Source organism: Pogoniulus pusillus, chromosome 22 (genome assembly GCF_015220805.1).
Source record: "Pogoniulus pusillus isolate bPogPus1 chromosome 22, bPogPus1.pri, whole genome shotgun sequence".
NCBI classification, from domain to species: Eukaryota; Metazoa; Chordata; class Aves; order Piciformes; family Lybiidae; genus Pogoniulus; species Pogoniulus pusillus.
Genome location: NC_087285.1, coordinates 11,448,483 through 11,469,035, shown reverse-complemented (window position 1 = coordinate 11,469,035; position 20,553 = coordinate 11,448,483). Strand labels below are relative to the sequence as shown.

Sequence of the window (20,553 nt, the reverse complement as noted above, 5' to 3'; positions counted from 1 at the left end):
ATCAGCCTCACTACAACCTCCTTTCAGATAGGTGTAGACAGCAATAAGCTCTCTCAGCCTTCTCTCTAGACTAGGCAACCCTCACCAGCCTCATAGGTCCTCTCTGGCCCCACTGCAGGACTTCAGCTATAAATATTCATGATTCTGCTGAACAAATCCTGATGGTAAAAATAAAAAAACAAAACAACTGTTTCTCATGCTGGCAATATATATTTATTGGCTATTTGGAGATTAGGTTACCATGTGTATATCAGGAATTCAAAACAAATTGGGATTATGCACTCTTAGCATATGCCAGTTGGAAATGGCTGAATATAACACTGATTTTTAGATGTTCTGGTGGTCTATTTTTGTATTTGCTTTCCCCCCAGCTCTTTTTTTTTTTCAAATTAAGAGCTGAACATCTTCCCTTTCCCTCAGAAAAATAAATGATCATCCAGCTGCAGTTTTTCCTAGCTTTACTAATAATCTGCTGCCAAATACTGCAAGAACTTTTATAGTGTTGCTTCTACCACTTTAGAAGAAAGCTAAACCTCTAAGAGCCACGTTCTTCCTCCACTTTACCTGGCTACTGCATCTGTCTTAAAGGACTAAAGGAGATTATTTGCTTATATTAAAATATCATGGTTAGCTTAGTAAAAGAGCAAACCTTCAACACAGGGGCTTTGCTGTTCCAGAACAAGCTACAGCTGTGCAGGATCTCACAATCTGTGCAAAAGAAGCCAGTATTTCAAATTCTTGAAATGCCTTTCCTCTCCATCTCCCAGGTATGACTAATAAACATCTTCCTCCCACCAATTCTAGTAAAATGCTGCCCCAAAAAAAAGAGAGAGAGAGAAAGATTAAGATATTTCATGCTTTTATACAAAACCCAAACAACCTCCACTGAAAAAACATTACAAATCCTTCAACTCAAATCCCCTCACCCAGAAAAAGCCTCAGGTCAAATCTGTTCCCCACCCTCCCAACCCTCTTCTAGCTTTTATGTCACCGTTAAAACAAATGCATACAACTTAACTGTACAAATATGAAGCTGCAGGCATTCAAGTTACAGAACATTATGAATATATTTCAAGCATAAAAAGTACACTTGATATTTGCAAAAATAAAGTTTCACTTTTTTAAAAAACATTTTGATCAGAGCTCAAGCAAAACAACCATTTAACAACTCCTACCTCAGTTTAACTTCATAACAACAACATTTTCAGAATTTTTTTTTTTAAAGGAAAAAAAAACCTTAGATTTTTGGTGCTAAAGTAACTGACCATGGCTTTTAATGAAGAGAAATCGGATATAGAACAATGGCACAGACATTAAGCATCAGCAACATATTTCAGCCAAAATGAAAGTCTACAGGTGATCATTTTTAGCATCAAATGGTACTGGTTACTAAGAACCATAATCTGCTAGGAACAGATGGTGCTAGACTGGTAAGAACAGAAGGTAAGATTCATGACAGCAAAGAGGCTCAGTGTTTGTCACCAAACCATTTTAAGCTAACAAAGTTTCACCAGTGCAAGACCAAACGTTCACCTGGTTAAATGAAGACTCAGAAGTGTCATGATTTAAGAACACTCTACAAAACTATTTTTTTTCTTTTAAAAAAGTGCCACACACCATACTTTTACTAAAAAAGTTACAAACTAATGGAAGACTGTCTGTCTCCATCTCTTGTCAACAAGGAAAGGCCAAAGTGATTCTTTGATCCCAGCACGAAATGGTGTTCTCTGACCTATCCCCAGCATTTCCAACTTGGAGCAGTCCAGTTGAGCATTTCTTGGACGAAGAGCACCCACCACTGGACAATCAGTAATCTAAAATAAACAAACAGGAAAAAAAACACACCAATAAGTAATCAGAAATGGCAGAGGGGAAAATGTATTCTTACAAATTCACTTCTCCTTCATAGCTTTCATTAAAGGTTATGCTCCACTCCCCCCTCCCGAGTATTTTGTGGGGTTTTTTTCTTTTGGGTTTGGAAATTTGTTTCATTTATGATTAACTTCATTTCAACATAACATAGGCAGAGATATGTGAAGTGTCTTAAGTTACATTTTTCTCAACTACTGCTCGCCATTTATGCTCTTCTACATTTTATTCCTAGTTTCACCTTATGACTATAATAATAAGGTAAAAAAATGCTCTAAAACATTGACAAAACAACACTTTGATCAATATACTTGACGAAAAATAGATATGGGCAGAAAAAGTTCAGACCAACTTAAGTGTTCTTCATTTTTTTTTCTCTCCATTTTCCAAGCCACATAGCAGTTTTTCAGAATCCTGAGAATTTATTTTGGATACAAATAAAATCTTATTTATATGTTATATTCTCACACCATTGTCAGTATGCCTTTAAGACTAGTCTTAAGTGTCAATAAAACTTCAGGACAGGTGTTTTAAGCAAAGCAGAAATGAATTTTAAGTACTTAATTGCAGACATTGAGAAATGAATCTGAAGTTTCATATTCACTACAAAGTTCTTAGAAATTCCTGCCTTCCAGTTCTGTCAGTGTAGGCTTTTAAGGACAAAAATAAAAAAGGTTGACTTGTGAATAAGGGGAACTGTTCTGCAGAAGTAGCATTGTGATACAGACTGAATCTGGTGATTGACTTGACTGATTTTTCTCAATTCAGCAGGTTTTCCTCAGCCAAATACGAGGCAATTCTCAGCCACACATCTGCTCTACCAGGCATATTTGCACTGATCATCCTTATTTGTCTTTCTAGCGTAAGACCTACTGCGTCAAACTATAAAGCACATCCATCCTTCTGCGGGTCTAAGACCACATCACTTACTGGTCTCAAGTGGCTGCTAGGAAGGTTGAAAGCATCTGCAATTGCACATGCCATTTCATACTTAGTCATCTGTTCACTGCCAGACCAGTGAAATGTTCCCTTTACTGATGGATCCTATAGGAGAAACAAGAAACGCAGGTGTAAAAAAAGCAGTTAGCCCTCAGACTAATTTCTGGGCAGGAATTGTGCAGCAAAATCTTCCAGAAAGATCCTATGCTACCCACAAACTCTGACTGGTTTTACCTTGAAGGGATTTGTTTCTGTAGATTCTTACCAGCATTCTCTTCTCTGCTAGTTGTCTGCAAACGGCTGCTACATCCTTGACATTAGTAGGAAACCTTTGTTGCCAGTGGTCCATGTTGGCAGATTTATTACTGAACTGCACTTTATCAAACATAACAGTCACAGCACTTTCCTCCAGCCTCTCTACCTCTCCATACAAGATAGGAATTCGAAGTATTGCAACATCTAAAAAAAAGAATATTTGGAAGTACTAAACATTGTTACGAGTGAGAAAGAACAACCTGAAAAGTGTTTTCAAATTATTAATTGGTGACATTAAACATCTACAAATCATTAAGAAAATTCATTATTAGAATATTATTTTCATTTGTATCAAACCAGTTTATAAACACTAATTTTATATAAACTTATTTCATTTATGCCATAGACTTCCAGAAAGTTAACAAGCTTTAATTAATGCCACAAGAGAAAATGAAGGCCTGTTTGGGTTAGAACAAAAATTAAAACCCAGCTGCAGTCTGCAGTTACTTCAGCACTCCCCATCCTCCCTGGAAAAAACAAGCACACAAAAAATCCCACCAAACACAAACCACCATATCCAGGCATCAATTACAGACAAAGATTTTTGCAGAAGCCTCCTGCATAAAGGAAGGTATTATTTACCAGGAAAAGAGAAGAACGAATCTTGGAATGAATTAAAAGCTTGACAAGTAAGCAACAGGTTCATAGAATACACTAGTAGGTAACAGATTTCAAGGCAGTGATTTGAGAAATTAAACAGTAAACGAGTGCAAAGAAAAGGGTATTTTATGACAGAATACTTCATACCAGTTTCATTCATGAAGACCCAAAAGGCCTCTTTGAGCGGAAATCGAAGAAGGCTATGACAAATTCATTAAAAGGAATACAGGTATTTTTTGCTTAAAGAAAAAAAAGATAAAATCAGTCCTAAAATTAGAAGGGAGGTCACCAAATCACTGCAGTTCTTAAAGATTTGTAGTTAAATAGTATAGCTACTAGGAAGACAAAAAGAAAAAAGTAACACAAAAACTGTTCTCCCAGAGGAGTATACCAAAAGAAGTGCTTACACAAGAAAAAACATTATAATAAACACCTAAACATGACAGTGATTTCCTGTTGCTCTAACACCAGTTACTTGGTCACTACATCAATATGCTCTCTTTACTAACTGAAGTATCTCAGTTTGAGTGTCTTTAGGAGTAATCCAGTGCCTTCCTTTTATTCCCAAGACAGCTCTCTAAGACTATGAGGGCATTAGCTTCATTACCAATGGTTCTGAAGAGCTACTGAAACTGTTTTTATAAGACTGAATATTAAACAGATCTTGTATGCCCCTCGTTAGCAATGTAAAATATTGGGGGGGTTTTAATCCACTAACCTCCTCAAAAAGCTAGAGGAGATTCTTGCATTATACAGCAGAAACACAGGGAATTTTTTCAGCCAACTCCAGTCATTGGGACACACTGAATTTTGCCTAGAGAATATCAGGCAAAACCATGTTTGGAAGACTAACACATGTAAAACACATTGGTATAAAATGACAGAATTGACATTTTCAAGCATCTTACTCAACACCATCTCAAAATTTCTTCTGCTAATAATACCACTGCTGCAACCCACTACTGCCTGACAGATCATGCTGACAAAGGTAATGAAACAAAACTGAAGTGTCAAATTGAGGGAAGACTCTAGCAAGATAACCATACATACTTGAATCTGGTGCAGTCTTACCTTCATTACCAATCTAGAAGAGGGAGCAAACAGCATCACAGATTCAGAGATGACATTTAAGTAACAGGTGGAGTGAGTAGCTTCCTATTAAAATTGATTTCTATTTAAATAAAACTCTTCCTGTTTTTCACAAAGTCTACTTCTTACTAATAATAACAAACCTATATTAAGGTCTACCATTTTCAAATACTGTACATATTTACTTACTGAAAGACCATCAAACTCAATTATCAATTGTCTAATTCTCTGGATAGGCAGAACATAATCTCAGTGACAGCATCATACTGACATATCAGAAACCTGTTCTGCAACTACACTCAAGTTACTGTCTTCAAATTCTTCAAGAAAATAGAAGTGCTTCCTTCCTGACAGTCTGTGAATGGAAACCAAGAGCATACTGACTAGAATAAAACAAACCTCTCTTTCATATACAAGCAGTAAATGCATGGGAACGTGTTCAGTGCCAATATTTTTTTTCTTAAATAGAATTTGAAAAAGTGTTTGTCTATTTTGAATGCAAATTTTTACTAAGAAAAAAATTAAGTTACGAAAAAATAAATTAGTTGCTTAAAAAAGAGAAATATGTTACTAAGTCTTTAGAAAGAGTTACAAGCAGTAATCTGGTATATGTGGTAAGATAGGTGGGTAAAAATAAAATGGATGACCTGATGGTTTCTATAATGAGAGCAAAACATAAACAAGATCAAAAGAGTAACATAACAAAATTCTACACTGACTTTATCTGCATTGCTATGGAATCACAAGATTGGTTTTCCCTTAAAGTAAACATACATTAAGAATAATTGCAATGCAGCTCCCTAAATAACAGCAGCTATATATTAAGCGTGGTAAAGTTATAACGGTGCAAATATATTGATGCCTTTAGGAATAGCTGAGTCATAGTAGACAAAGGCTTGTGAATGTCCATCAGTAGACTAGTAAGACAAATGAAGATCAGAACAAGAAAGAAATAAAGCTTTAGTCAACCTACAAGCAACAGGGATCACTTACAAGCAGGGAGACTGACTCCTAGTCACTCATTCCTCATCTCCACAGTTTTGCAACTTCAGCGCTGACTAGTAAGTCCATTAAGGTAATACAAAAGCAAGTCAAAATTGAAAGCCTCCATTAAAAAATGTGTGAGTGCACTCTTACCTTCATTATTTTCCAAGACTGCCTTTTCACCCTCGAGTTTGGTTTTACCATATAAATTCAGGGGATTTGGTACATCAGTCTCTTTATAGGGAGGGCTTGTTCCATCAAATACATAGTCTGTACTAATGTAGATCAGAAACGCTCCAACTCCAGCTAGGAAGAGAATGTTTATGTGATTGATTTTAATTCATATCTTGTTCGAAATCCTGATAAACCTTTAAACAAATCCCCAAAGGACCTCATCTTACAGGCCAAATCATTCTCACTGCTTTGGCTGTTCTCTGATCCTTCACACAGACATAGGTGCCACCCATATGGAAAAAGGATCAGGGAAGTGCTGAGTGCAGAAACAACATTCAGCACCTTCAGTGTCCCTCTATAAATAAATGCAATATTTTAACAAGGAACCAAATCAATTAGATGGTCTCCTTACCTGCCTCTTTAGCTAAGTTCCCTGAAGCAGCCACATTGAGCTGAGAAGCAGCATCTGGTTGACTTTCTACAACATCTGGCCTTCTCTCAGCAGCACAATGCACTATAACATGAGGCTGGAAATTAAAGACTAATTTTTAACAACAAACGTTGTCGAGACATTGCAGCTGTACCCTAGCTCTAGTGATGAATTCCCTCAGACAAAAAGGCTTTTCCTATGTTGTGAGAAGTAATGAAAGAAGGAGTAGTGTTTTTAATAGTGGCATTCTGAGGAGCATGTTTTTCTCAGTAAGTAAAATAGAACCATACTGCTTCCAGATACCAGCAAGTTTAAGTGTTATTTTTGCAATTATGATTTTCAGCAGCTTCGAGCATTTATGGCATACACATACAAAACGCAGTTAACATTTTCAGACAAGCCATATACACACAGCTTATCTGACAGATGCAGGCTATAACCAAGATATTTAAAGTACTTTTATAAAATGGCATCCTGCATAATGTATTCCAGGTTTTATATACTCTCCTTGCAATTTAGATTGAAAAAGCAGTGCACTACTTACTGCACTGCATGCCCAAAAGTTACTGCTGCTGTACTGAAAAAACTTCAAAAGCACTGCTTTGTTACTGTATCAGTAACTCACATTTATCTTTCTCTTTCAACTCTGTCCAAGCATGCTTATACATGCTTCTTCTACTTGCAGTCCATCTATGGTGATGATAGCAAAGTTCAGATCTCTATCTACACAGCAAGCCTACACTCCAGTTTTGTAGAAAAGGCAGCCACACATTTTTCAGAGCTCTGCCAAAGCATTAGCCCCACTAAGACCCCATGAACTCAGTACCAGAACACAATTATCAGCTGATTACTAGATATATAAAGGATCCCATTCATCTATTTCCTGCTCCAGAAACTTACCTGGAAATCATGGATTATATCATGAACTGCAATAGAGTCTAGAAGATTAATCTGTTCAAATCTGGGCTGAGCTCTCCTGTATCCACAGCCAACTGCATTCCAATTATTTTCATTGAATTCTTTAAACACAGCTCTGCCAAGAAGTCCTGTAGCACCAGTAATCAAAACTCGCCTACTGGGAACATCAACATCTTCCTAAGGAAATTAAAACAGAAGTTTTCTTTCTAATATTATGTATTAATAAGTATGCAAAGCCACAGCCAGAGCTACTGTATTAAACAGGTTTCCTTGCCACATGAGTGCTTTGCAGTGTCTTACAAAACATAAACATCTGAAAGCACCAATACTGCACCAAGTATTTCTGCAGATAACACAAACAAAACTTGAGTGAGAAGCTCGTTTATTTCCAGGAGGAGGTAAAAACAAACCAAAGCACTAACCAACACAGAATTTTAAGTTCATTCAAATTCTGATAACTTTGTGCAATTTGAAAGCAGAAAACTAAGTTCTTCTGAAAATGGACCAAAAATATGTAACATTCAAGGACCACATCCTGCAACAAATAATTGTTGACAGACTGCCTTTTAGAGGCTGCAACAAGACCATTAAGCTCACGGGGGGGGGGGGCATCTACGATAACCATAAGACGTCAAGAATTCATTACATTGAACAGCCATTCATCATGATTCCACTCAAAAGTCTAGCAACAAGTAAAATCAAGACACAGCTTTTCTGTTTTGCAAAATGCATCTCAGTTGAAACCCTCAACATAAACAACGCAGCTTTACTGCAGCTACTGCACAAGTCAGTGCTAAAGATAGTCATTACATCATCTCACAGACAGTTCATTCCTCCACCACGCACTAAACCAGCAAGATTTCAAGGCAGCAAACATAGGAGTCACATCTGCTTGTACACCCTTTGTTCCCTTCATGCTTTCCCTCTGCACATATCAGGAACGAGGGCCTTCTAAAAGCAAAAATACAAGTATATATTTGCATGCCAGAACAGAACAAAACTTAGGGTGTGCAGAATCCATAAACCTCTGGTTTCCTGACAGCTTTGTCCACAAGAACAATTTGTGGTAGTTGATTGTAATTTGTAAATAATCTCTACGTGGCCATTCACATAACCCGCTCATGTCAGAGCACTCTTAGGTGTTCACCATCGTAACAGACTTTTTGTATGCAGCACAGGAAGCAACAGAAATCACTTCCAAATTACTGTCTTTCATCCTTAAAGTTAAAAAGCTTTTGTTCCATAAGGATATATGCAGATGTGCATTACCAAAACAGCCTATCCCAAAACAACTGCTTACATTTCCCAGCACATTGCACGCATTCTCCCCAACTCCAATTCTTCAGCTAAAGGTGATTTATTCTCATCAGTACTGGATGAATATTAGTCATTTACACCTGGTAAGTTCTTGAAAATGATGAACTACTGCAAGTCATGTTTTAAAAAGTTACCTTTACCACTCAACCTGACCTCAGAACACAAGATTATTTACAACTTTTTAAGGTCATCTATGTTTCTCTGAAAAGCACAAGCAAGAGTAGGCAAATACTGTTTGTTTTTTTTGCTATGTACTTTTTCTCTTCCAAAGTCTGGCCAAAGCACCACAGGATACATTACCAGCCCTCCTATGGTCATTGAGCACTCCCAAAAAATATCAAAGACTTGCTGCAAAAAAAACCCACCACAAGTTGAAAGGTTCTCCAACAATGTCACAGAGTATCTTTCATAAGTAGAAAGTGACCAACAAGAAAACAAACATTTGTAAAATCTGACATTTTTAAGCATCGTTCATCTAAGTTTGTTCATCCTACATGCCATGAAAAGGATATTACATTAGAAGCAAAGTCTAAACTAAGCACAGTCACAACTTGAACCATACCAAGGAAATACACCTCTTGTCTGAAAGACTAATTTACTTTAGTAAATTGTTTCTGATAAATCATAGATGTTTCCCATAAATTCAACACGTGCTACTCACAAATTTAAACATATTTGCCTTGCCAAGAAGTTAAACACTCTGGTAATACAAAACCTGCACTGATTAACTCTTTCCCTGTATGTTGCCTTGCACCTTTCCAGAACATCATCCAGTTGCAATAGCATTTGTGTCACAGAAACTGGAGACAAGAGAACTTCCAACTCCAAAGGATCTCTGCTGTTCCCACCAAAGCTCTTTGCAGATGCTCAAGAGACTCTGGGAAGCTACTGCTGCCCTCACATTCAAGTGGATACATATTAACAGCACCACATACCTCAAGGTATCAGCCGGAGGATCACTGTTAATTTGCAAAGCTAAAAATTATATTGCTGTCACTTGCTTTATCTCGCAAGGAATTAATCATGGTACTCTAGAAGAGTAGGTGGCAAAAATCTCCTATCTAGTAGTATTAGCACTGAGCTGACAACACATACAAAGCAGTATCTTCTTTCTGACTTCTGTTACTTTACATGTTTTTTTTTCCTGAAATACAGCTGCAGTATCAATGATGTAATGCAGCTAACACAGAAGTGTTCTTAGCTGTTACCCTAAAGAGCTACAGTAATTTTACTGACACTTACTACATATACATTAAAAACAAGACATCCTCAAACTCTAATGTTATCCTTTTCTCTGGAAATTTTATAAACTGAGACACAAGTTCTTTCTCAACCTATCTGTTAATAAATCTTTTACATTTTTCTCAGCTATGAGACAATCATATTCACCCTCTTAGCAACTAATTTTGAATAGTTATCTAACCTAACAATTTAAAGCTTTGTACAAAAGCATCCTGTTTTAATCTCATGTTCAGACTCCTTAAAAACTTCTGTAACGACTGTATATTTTTGTGACTGAGAATGCTGAGTAAAGCAACAACAGCATAGGCTTTAAAAATACCATTTACAAAACCTAAGGTTACTTTGGAGGGACCACCAAAATACAGAGTCTATTTAACAAAAATAGCAGCATGATGGATTTCAAGGGGGAAGAACCAAACACTTCTTCAGCTTTATAACAAAAAATGAACTTGACAAAATCACGATGAAGTTAAAAATACTTCTTTTAAGGAACACCCACTAAAACGGAAAGCTGCTGGGATAACACACACTTGCAACATAATAAGATAACAAAAGGAAGTCTCAGAGAGACAGCTCTTCATTCAGCTTTGACATCTCCAGCTCTCTGACAGCGAATCCGAACTAACGCTGACAAGTTAGGCACTGAACTTCCAGGTCACACAGTCCCCACAGCAGAGGTTTACACCTGTTGAACATCACTGACAACAAAACGTGGCAACAGAAAACAAGAAGCCCGCAACAGTCCGTGGAATGCCTGCTCAGCGTTCCCTAAACTGATCAACCTTTAGTGCAAGAGCCGGTGAAGCTGTGTAACGGACAGCACTTCCTGCTGTAAATCATCGGTAGGGTGACAACAGCAAGGACAAGCCAGGAGTTACAAAACAACTCCCATTACTGCAGATCACGGGTTAACTCCCGACAAGGTAATGAGGGCAAACGAAGCAACATTAAAACGCAGAGCGGACGTGCGTCGAGGAGGAAGGCGGCTGGGCCGCACCCGCACTGCGCCTCAGAGCTCCGTCACCGGCCCCGCCAGACGCGGCACCCCTCCGCCCGCCACCGGGTCTCACACAGCAGCACCTCCCGACAGCGGAGTGCTGGAGCTACGAGGCCCGGCCCCGTCCCGCGGCCCCCGAGAACGATACGGCCGAGCCCACGGAGGGGAGCCGGGAGCCCCGCCCGCCGCTGCTGCGCACCCAAAAAACACCGCCCGAGCGCGAGTTGCCGGCGCCGGCGCTCACCTCCACCAACTCGCAGCAGCCCGGTACGAAGCGAATCTTGAGCTCCTTCTCCCGGCCGACCATGGCGGCGGCGCAGCTGGGCCTCCTGCTGCTGTTCGGCCGCCCGCGGGGCTCGCCGGGCGCTGTGGGAAGGGCGGAGCATGCCCTGCGCCGCCAGGCCCGGCGCGACCTCATTGGGCCGCGGCGACGCAGCCGCCGCAAGCCCCTCCCGCCGGCGCACGCCCATTGGCTAAGCGGCCGGGCTCCGAGCGGGGCTTTAAAGCGTAAGCGCTGAGGCACAGGCAAGAAGTCGCGGCCCGGTTCCGGGGGCGGAGGAGTGTAGTCCATCGCCCCAGAAGGCCTCCGGAGTTTGTAGGAGCAGCCAGTCCAGTGGGAGCGGTTGCCCTGTGCCGCGAGCCTAGAAATCAGTCTTCCCGCTTGTAGCCGTTGGACACGAGCAAGAACGCATAGATGCCCTTTATACCAGTGTGTGACCCACCTGCTACCAAACTTTAACAGAGACCCACGGATAGCCCAGCCCCTCCATCTAAATCTAACAGCGCAGCCTCAACAAGTCTTCGATTTGAAAATCAGCCCACATGCCCCAATTACTAATTTTCGTTTCCTCACGGCAGAGGGGAACAAGCTCCCTCATGCAGTTGGTGGTGTGGGACTGGGCAGCGGTGATCCCGGCACTGTGCCGGCGCTACCAGCTCAGTGCAGTCCCTCCTCAGCCGCAGCTAGAAACATGGTAGAAGTGCTTCCAAGAGCACAGTTACTGTAACGCTGTCTTGTTACTAGGTTTGCATCTTGACACTCCCATCTTTCAATTGCATGAAATGAAGGATCAGGTCCTGATGCTCATAAAGCCAAACTTCATCATTAGAACAAAGCACCTGATTTGGCTGCTGAGAGATATCCTTAATAGAGCTCTGGCACATATTCAATAGGAATGATTTAATTTTCCTTTCAGAATGGTAGAAAACCACGTACATTCTCAAATTGCTTTTATCTGTGGCTTTATATAAAAGCAACTCGTAAATCCCATGGAAAATGGGGAGTGCCTCTGAGAAAACAACCCCTGCTTATAATATTCAGTTTGTGCATATAATTTCAGCCTTACAAGGTGACTGAAGAAGACACACAAGAATTAGTGACCGAGACTTCTTTGAGCAACGTTCACATTTACATCTTCACCCGATCAGCTTATTTTACCTTGACCTGATTAAAACAGTCGAGGCATAAAACCCACTACAGGAACTAAGAGTTAAGGAATAAAAGAATGTCTGCTAAAAATTAAAGAGAATCAAGCTGTAAATTATATTTACTTATGACAAACAACTGATATTTACAGGACAAAAGAAGTAGTTGTATAAACCACTGTAGACAGTTTCTGGCTTCTTGGAATGCACATGCCCTATTTTTTCCTATAGTAGCTGCAAACATTTAATTTCCGTTCATCAACCTTATAATTCTATTTTAAAATATTGCTAAGCCATTACTCGAAATACAGAATGATCTTTTAAAAAATAAATCAAATAAAACCCCCAAAAAACAAACACCATAAAATCACAAAACCAAACAAACCAAACAAAAAACAAAAAAAAAAAGAACAGCTCAGCAGCTCTAAAGCAGTATCTCCAAGCACATCTAATGGCATACACATCTTTTTTCCTTCTGACACAGACTCAAGAAGGTCACTCTACATCTTAAGAAAAACAACAACGTGGAAACAAAAGTTTTCCCTTCCAGGATTACAGCAAGAGGAAAATGCAGAATGCACTAACACTCAAGTCTCAAGCTAAAATCATACATTTGCCTGTAAAAGCTCTATATATTTCTGACACTAGTATGAGATTTTTTTTTAAAGTGTAATTTATATTTGTAACAATCTATTTTTTCAAATATTCTATTCAGTAGCATTCTAGTATATATTTTCAATGTATTTCTTATAAATACCTTAACTTTGTGTAGCACTAAGATTTCTTAAAATAACTATTTTTTGCAGTGCAGAATCACAGTGATGTAAGCATAATATATCGCTGGGTGACCAAATGCACCACTCTTTAAATTAATGTTTCAGACTGTAATTCGCAGAGACTAACACGCAGTTAAATCTCCCTCCCTCCCCTTTTCCTGGCTTCTGTAATTGAAGTGTGGCAGCAATCTCTTAATGCAAATGCGCAGAGCCTTACCTGCTCCATCTCCACCAGCGCCTCAGACATTGACTCAAACTAGAGAAGTATCAGCCTAGGAAACTGTAGCGGTGCAACTGCGCATTTGTCCCTTTGTCTGCTTTTGCGTGTGGAGAGCACATGGACTGAAAGAAGCAACAGCTACACGTTGACCTTTGAAACCAAAATGCTAATCCAAGCCCTGTATCATGAGAGGCTCTGAATCCTGTTAAGCTTTTTGTTTGTTCCCAGAGGTACCGTTTAAGCTGCTCAGTATGGACTTCAATTTTTACTTGGTAACAGCCAGCGTGAGCAAGTGCAGCCATTGTGTGTATAAAATGTGCTCAAAGCACTGGCACTGAGCCTGGTGCAGTTTTCCTTTTTTAGGAAACAGGAGGAGGGCTCTAATTAGGTCAGCCAGGTCGAGGATTCTAGCAACTCTTCCTTTTATATTTAAACTGAATACAACACAGATTTTGCTACATTACCGTGAGATGGATGATCACAGAAATAATTTCTTGATAAATTATCAGATTTTTTCCAGTAAAAGTCATGTTCTAAAATATGAAAGTAATTTATTCCTGTAGTGAATACTTAAGTCAGTTGAGCTATTGGCACCAAGGTTTCAGATTTTATATACCTATTTCACATGAAACTGGAAAAAACCCTTTGAAGTGGACAAAAAACACTCAAAATGTCTCCTTCCATTCTCTACTTCTCTCACCAATCTGCTCAACATTATGTATTTCTACATTAAAGGTTAAACAAAAAGCATAAAGATTTGCTAGTTTCCCCAATTTTCTGTCAATGCTCTCAATAGCATCAAAAGATTTTAAAATGACACTTAGGCAAAGACGTCAACTCAACTAGAAAATCTGTGGAATGAAGGCTGTATGAAAAAAGTGTGTAGCCATAACCCTAACACCTAACATTAACTCTAACCCTGACTGAGAGATCTTTCACTTCACTCCCTGCCAAAACTTAGCCCAGACCTTAGTCCAGGTTTTTGAGAATGTAGGTAGCCCTCTTTCCATTCCACACTCTCCAGGTTGTCCAACATGCCCAAGCCCCAGGCAGGCACACACTCTTCTCTAGTTCATTAGTTTGACCTTCTAGGAAACATAGGACTTCTTTCTAGGAAGGCAGAGCGCCTCATCAGTCTCCTAGATCCGCATACATTTTTTCTTAGATTGAAGGCACACAAATGAAAGGGAAACAAACAGCCCTGACAATTAGGCCAGAGTCCATGGGGCAGATGTTCAGAACAGACTGCAAGTGTCTAGTCATCAGCAAGTTGCAAGAAGAGGTAAACAAGACTGTTAAAGAGCTGCTTTTCTGCTCCAAGAATCCTCTCAGAATGAAAAGGATCTGAGACAGTGTATTTTTCCATCCATCTCTTCATACTCACCCCTGTGGAACCACATTTCCCTTCTGCTTTTGTGATCAGCACAAGAGCCCAATAACTGGATGCTATGTTTTCAATCAGCCTGCTTTCACATCTGTGCAAAGACTGCAGCACAGATAGCAGTTCCTCAAACAAGAAGGAAGATAGGCTTTCAGAAGACCATAGTTTTGTCACTCACTATGAGATATACCCTGGAGATTACACACATCAAGGTGTGCCCACTGACTGAACACAAAGGAACAGTTCACTTGATGGGTGTAAAAGCCAGGATCCTGTACATTCACTGGACTCAAAACCAGCTCCAGAGAATTACTGAGGGGAACCTGAATTGCAGGAGAACCCAGAAATACTGACACTCAGCTTGAGCTGACCTGAACTGGGATCAAACTTCGGGATATTTATTTCAATGTCCGTAACATCAGTCTCAACTCCCTCACTTACCTGAAATTCTTGGAAGAGAAGGTTTTGTAGTAGCTCAGATTGGTTTTATTTCAAGAATAATTCATAAGCCTCTTTTTAAGACAATTTTTGCTTTTAAGTCAGTTGAAAAGCTCTTCCTAAAACTACTAATTCTTACCTTTCCCCACAAAGAACTCCGAGTAATTTCTTAAGCACTGTTTCTGCCAGTGTGTGTGTTACATACGGCTCTAGCCTTAAGATATACTCAGCTATGACAAGGAAGCTGTAATATTCTTTCACAGAAAAATAACTGCTTACCATGTTTTAATTGTAATGAGCAGGAAATTGTAATAATTTTTTAAGCCATGTTTCAGGTTTGTCTAAATAATTTCTTAGAAAGGTGTAGGAAATGAGCTAGAGTTTCAGTCCTAATAGTAACTGAAGAATACAAAAAAAAAACCCCAAACCACAAACAAACAAAAAACCATAAACTTGCTTCACTTTTAACACCGCTACTTATTCTGTAGCTCTTCTTTTTTCTGCTGTAACCCCTGGTGATGCACAAATGGGTGTCCTGCTGCCCAGCAACATAGCTTGGCGACTCGATCAGAGAGCACTGACTCAGAGATTGTCTGGACAACAATCTTCATACCTTTAAAAAGAATTTCACCTAGGGAAGCTATTCAGAAATACAGTTCCATCAATTAGATTGGCATTTAAATTGTCCTTGAAACAAAGAATGTTTCTGTCATCAAATGAACTTGGAAATAATTTGTTGGAAATGTGTATACACGGAGTTCCACATAGTTATATGGCTTTAAGAGATGTTAAATTGTCTTCCACTACACAAAAATCCATGTGCAAAGTGATCTATAGTGTTTCTCAAAGATTTAAAGCAGATCACTCAGAGATTTTAATTTTAGGATACTTCAGCTCCCACTTCTCTTGACTCTCTAGACTGAGTGTGATTTGCAATGACATTGTAGATCCCTTCCGGGAAGTGTTCAGTTTTAAGTTTGCTCATGCCAAACGCAGCTCTCACATGCGGTACCCACATTTGGACACTCGGTGGCAGCACCGAGCCGTGCAACGCTCGCACATCGTAAGTGATAGAATGGCCTAGGCTGGAAGGGACCTTAAGAGATTCGCTCCAACCTGCCCTCCGTGGGCACGGATGCCTCACAACTAGAATCTGTGTTGGACATATTCTGTACTGCAAGGTTCAGACAGAACAAGAGGCACAAATGAAGAATTATTCTCCTAATTCTCTGCTTTGCATCCTTGCCTCTCTGCTCTGTCGGCATTGGCCAGCTGTGACATTTTCATGACAGAAGAATCTAAGAACTCCATGTAAAAGCAGAGTTTCAAAATAAAATCTGATTTACTTTAAAAAATCTAGTATTTTTACTAATTTTCACCTGGTAGCAAATCATTACCAATACATGCTGAGCTATGGTTGTGTGTATGTGCAGTTTGATGTGGATAAGAACTTCCATGAATGCACTCCTGCTTTCTCCACTGTATGACAAGAACACACATACGGCACTAGGTCTCAGTGAAAGACAAAGATTTTTTTTAAAGATTAAGTTTTAATTCTCCTTTCTAACTTCTAAGATTCAAATTCACTGCTTTCAGTTAAAAATCAAGATTCTGAATACAATTTTACTTCACAGAAGCTGGACTGCTTTAGCATTGCCCAAGTATAGTAAACAAAGGCATGTATAGCTCACCACACAGCAGTTCTGCCTGGGACAGAGCTACTTAATAGCCTGCAAATGTTTCAATCACTTAGAGGAAGGAATTCAAGTAAATTCAAGGTAAATCCCTAAGTGCTAAGAATGAAATTCCCACCCTGCAAGGATAGCATCACTATTTTCACTTTACAGCAGTTTAGATGATGTACAAGCCTTATGCATGTTTGTCCCTCTCTACATCAGAATGAACTTAATCACTCAGGACAAGCATTCACTAGCGATCACACAGCGTTTCAAGTCTAGATTAATTTAAAAGTAGGGGGTGAGGGGGCTCTCATTGCAGAGAGATAATCTGCCATCACAGTTTTAACTCAAACACTCTTTTTTTGCTCTTTTTTTGTTTGTTGGTTTGGTTTTTTAAGTTTTGTCCTTGAAACTGCACTTAGAAACACAGCTAAGGCTTAGATTCTTGCCCTTTGTATACTGTATGAGAATTCACAGTATCATCAAGGTTGGAAGAGACCTCATAGATCATCAAGTCCAACCCTTTACCACAGAGCTCAAGGCTAGACCATGGCACCAAGTGCCACGTCCAATCCTGCCTTGAACAGCCCCAGGGACGGCGACTCCACCACCTCCCCGGGCAGCCCATTCCAGTGTCCAATGACTCTCTCGGTGAAGAACTTTCTCCTCACCTCCAGCCTAAATCTCCCCTGGCACAGCCTGAGGCTGTGTCCTCTCGTTCTGGCGCTGGCCACCTGGGAGAAGAGAGCAACCTCCCCCTGGCCACAACCTCCCCTCAGGTAGTTGTAGACAGCAATAAGGTCACCCCTGAGCCTCCTCTTCTCCAGGCTAAACAAGGTAAATTCGATGGTCCGTTTTCCATTACGCTTCCAAATACACAGAGATAGACAGGTGTGTTCAAGTATTCTCCCTGCTGCCAGAGGGCAGATTCTTTTTTAAAGACAAGATTTCTTTCAGGTGTTGAAAAGACCTAAATAAGGCCAAGTGTTTCAAGAGGCACTGAACAATTTTAACTCTCTGAAGTGTGCCCAGGTGTTGCACACATGCAGATGAAGGAAGAATAAAAGCACTCGTTGTCCTGCCTAGGCTCATAGGAGGTAGATGGGCATCCCAGACTTCAAAGTGCAGTGAAATCTATTTAATCTTGCTTTGTGTCTTTCCCATAAACTGGAAGCAGCTTGGCCAGTACTCCTTAAAATAAGGATCTAAAAGTTTGGAGTTTACACTGTGCCTCACAGAGCATTCTTGTCTCTTCTGACTGTTGCCAATTGACAGCAGGAATGAACCATGAAAAGCAGTATCAGAAGAGAGAAGTTACAAATTTCTAAATGTAAGTTGTGCTCTTTATGCTACACTTCAAATATAGGCCTTCCAGCACTTGTTCCCAGCAGCCCTGAACTAGAAAACAAAACAGCTACATCCATGTGAGCTCAGGAAGAAACTTGCAAAGCATAAGAAGCACACACACGCAGAGGAACTCACCTCCTCACCCCCAAAAAACCACCAAAAGCCTTAGTCTCAGATTCATAAAGGAAAGCATAAGGAACCCAAACTGCATACCGATTGTTTTCATACCCGAAGTGATTGTTTTCATTCTCAAGACTACACCTACGGTTACAAGCTCACTTAAGCACTATTAACACAGGTATTTCCTAGAAAGAGCACAAATCCAAGCTGGGTTTGTTTCTAAACACAAGGTGGCAGCATATGGACACGAGTATCTAACGTCCATTAGTGCCATCTCTGTTGCAGGAGTATGACACAAGCTGCTCTCTCTGAAGTTGGGAAATTATGCAAAATGCATCAATCCTGCACAAAAGAACTTTAAGCATAATTCTTTCACCTGCTTGGCTATGCTTGCCCTCAAAAAGTAAACAAAAACTATCACCATCCTAAAAGAAAAGTGGAAAATCCCTGTCACTTCCTGTGCTGGCAGTCACTGCAGCCAGCCAGCCTTTCTACTCCATGAACAGATGTCACGCATTACAGTGACTTTCCTTTTTCTCTCTTGGAATCAAGAAAGCCTGTACTAGAAAAAGCATAAAAAGCTGACCTAAACAAACAAATCCAAAACCTCTTCTTCTATTAAACATTTCTGCTTCAGAAAATCACTGAATCACAGAAATATGCAGGCTGGAAAAGACCCTCAGGATGATCACCAAGTCCAACCTATATATAAAACGCCACATGTTGCCTGCTTCTAAGCATCTGTCTCCTTGAGATGGAAGAGCTTCTAAAACCCAATTTGGAAGAATACTGTGTGGTTTGGTATTTCTAATGAAACCTGTATGCATTTACACCCTGACAAATTAAGGTTAAAGAAAACAACATCTCTTGGTAAATCAAGAAACATAATAGCAAGATGGCAAAATGTGTAGCTAGCACTCAGTTTTGAATCTCTCTTATATCTTACTCACTCAGGGTAGCATCAGTTTTGTTCTCTTCCAGAGCAAATTTCTGCTTAAAACTCCCAACAGATCAAAAAAATATTTTTATATGCAATAGATAAACTCATCCAGCTTCTTTGATGATTATGAGCAAAACCTCAGCTGTGCTGGCAAACTTCTGTTATCATAATTCCATCACCTAAGTGACTTAGAAGCAAAACAGACACCCATGTAGTGGGGAAATAAATGGTTATTACAACTCCCAATATCATCTCCATCGCATCAGTCAAATGGATTCCAAATCAACTGCACCAATGGCTGTTCAATTACTAGCCCCAGGGACACAGGCAGTGTAGGATCCTCATGGAAAAAGTCTGGATCTTGTGACCAACAAACTCCAGCAGACTGTTTAGTAGCACCATAGGAGACAGCAATTCAAGCTGGAAACACCTGTACTGTGAAAGAAGAAAGGCTTGCGGTAAGAAAATGCAAGTCTGATGACAGGGAATGTTTGAGGGGCAGATCCTCCTCAGCAGATGAAGTCTTTTTCACTGAAGGTACCACCTGAGGACAGTACACTATCGTAAGAGAAACAGCAGCAGGCTGTGGTAATATGCAGTGCAATTATTTAGAATCATCAGAGACTACAGGAATGTTTAAAAATAGAAGGACCCCATAGAGAAGGCACACCCATCTTTGTAAGATACATGCAATCAGGATGCTGACATTTACAACACACACACACAAAAAGGCTTAGAATAATCACAGAAAAGCCAATCAGATTTTAAAAGCACACGGTTTGGGTAACACACACACAAAATGCATTTTCCGAAGTACAGAACAGTATCCATCAAAACACAACAGTTCAAGGGCCTTTTAAAAGCACCAAAATCCAGATTTCTGCTACATGAGGTAGAAATTCATAACAGGAGTTACCAAACTTCTTTAAGTTAAAATAAAGTAGTGGTGCAGCAAGAAAAGTAAAAAAGATTTTCTAGTTGACAGACAAAATAGAGACATCAGTGATTCTGCTTTGTTGCCTGTTAGGAAAGGCTAATAATAAATCCAAAATATTCTGACAAAGGAGAAGGACAACATCCCATAAAAAGTGGAAGTTATGCTAAGATGCAGAAAACAGATGTGGTTGCACAGTGCTGCAGTGAAACACAATATGGTAGACCAGAAACATGGCTTGAGGAAAACAACTTGTAGACAGGAAGAGAGCTGATGACTCCTTTATCACCCATATCAGGGTCTGTGAAACTACAAGGGAGTCTGTAATCCCAGCTGACAGTCAAAACATAAGGAGGGAAGCCAAAGTGATTTTTGTACCTATTTTGTTTCAGATAACCTTTGGAAATGTTCCTGTGCTA

At 39.8% G+C, this 20,553-nt stretch overlaps 1 protein-coding gene across 2 annotated transcripts; it reads right to left on the bottom strand.

Moving 5' to 3' along the window:
• Positions 1 to 190: 190 nt before the first annotated feature.
• On the bottom strand, positions 191 to 11,269 carry MAT2B (methionine adenosyltransferase 2 non-catalytic beta subunit). 2 transcript variants are annotated; one of them, XM_064161731.1, is made up of 7 exons: positions 11,119 to 11,269; positions 7,301 to 7,495; positions 6,383 to 6,497; positions 5,950 to 6,102; positions 3,074 to 3,267; positions 2,800 to 2,913; positions 191 to 1,814 (listed from the first exon to the last, which is right to left on the bottom strand). In XM_064161731.1, exons 1-7 carry the CDS (start codon positions 11,179 to 11,181, stop codon positions 1,644 to 1,646), a joined length of 1,005 nt encoding a protein of 334 aa, XP_064017801.1. In that variant the 5' UTR covers positions 11,182 to 11,269; the 3' UTR covers positions 191 to 1,643. The 2 variants fall into 2 exon arrangements, with proteins under 2 accessions (XP_064017801.1, XP_064017802.1); XM_064161732.1 differs by lacking the exon at positions 7,301 to 7,495 and having other exon boundaries at positions 11,119 to 11,268.
• Positions 11,270 to 20,553: the final 9,284 nt, after the last annotated feature.

What these genes read in the sequence shown, in the direction of transcription:
- MAT2B (XM_064161731.1), bottom strand. Translation starts at nt 11,181, where the DNA reads ATGGTCGGCCGGGAGAAGGAGCTCAAGATTCGCTTCGTACCGGGCTGC. An exon ending in GAACTTAGCTAAAGAGGCAG is followed by an intron (nt 6,103 to 6,382) that starts GTAAGGAGACCA and finishes TTCTCTTCCTAG; the next exon opens with CTGGAGTTGGAGCGTTTCTG. An exon ending in CTAGCAGCCACTTGAGACCA is followed by an intron (nt 1,815 to 2,799) that starts GTAAGTGATGTG and finishes TGTTTATTTTAG; the next exon opens with ATTACTGATTGTCCAGTGGT.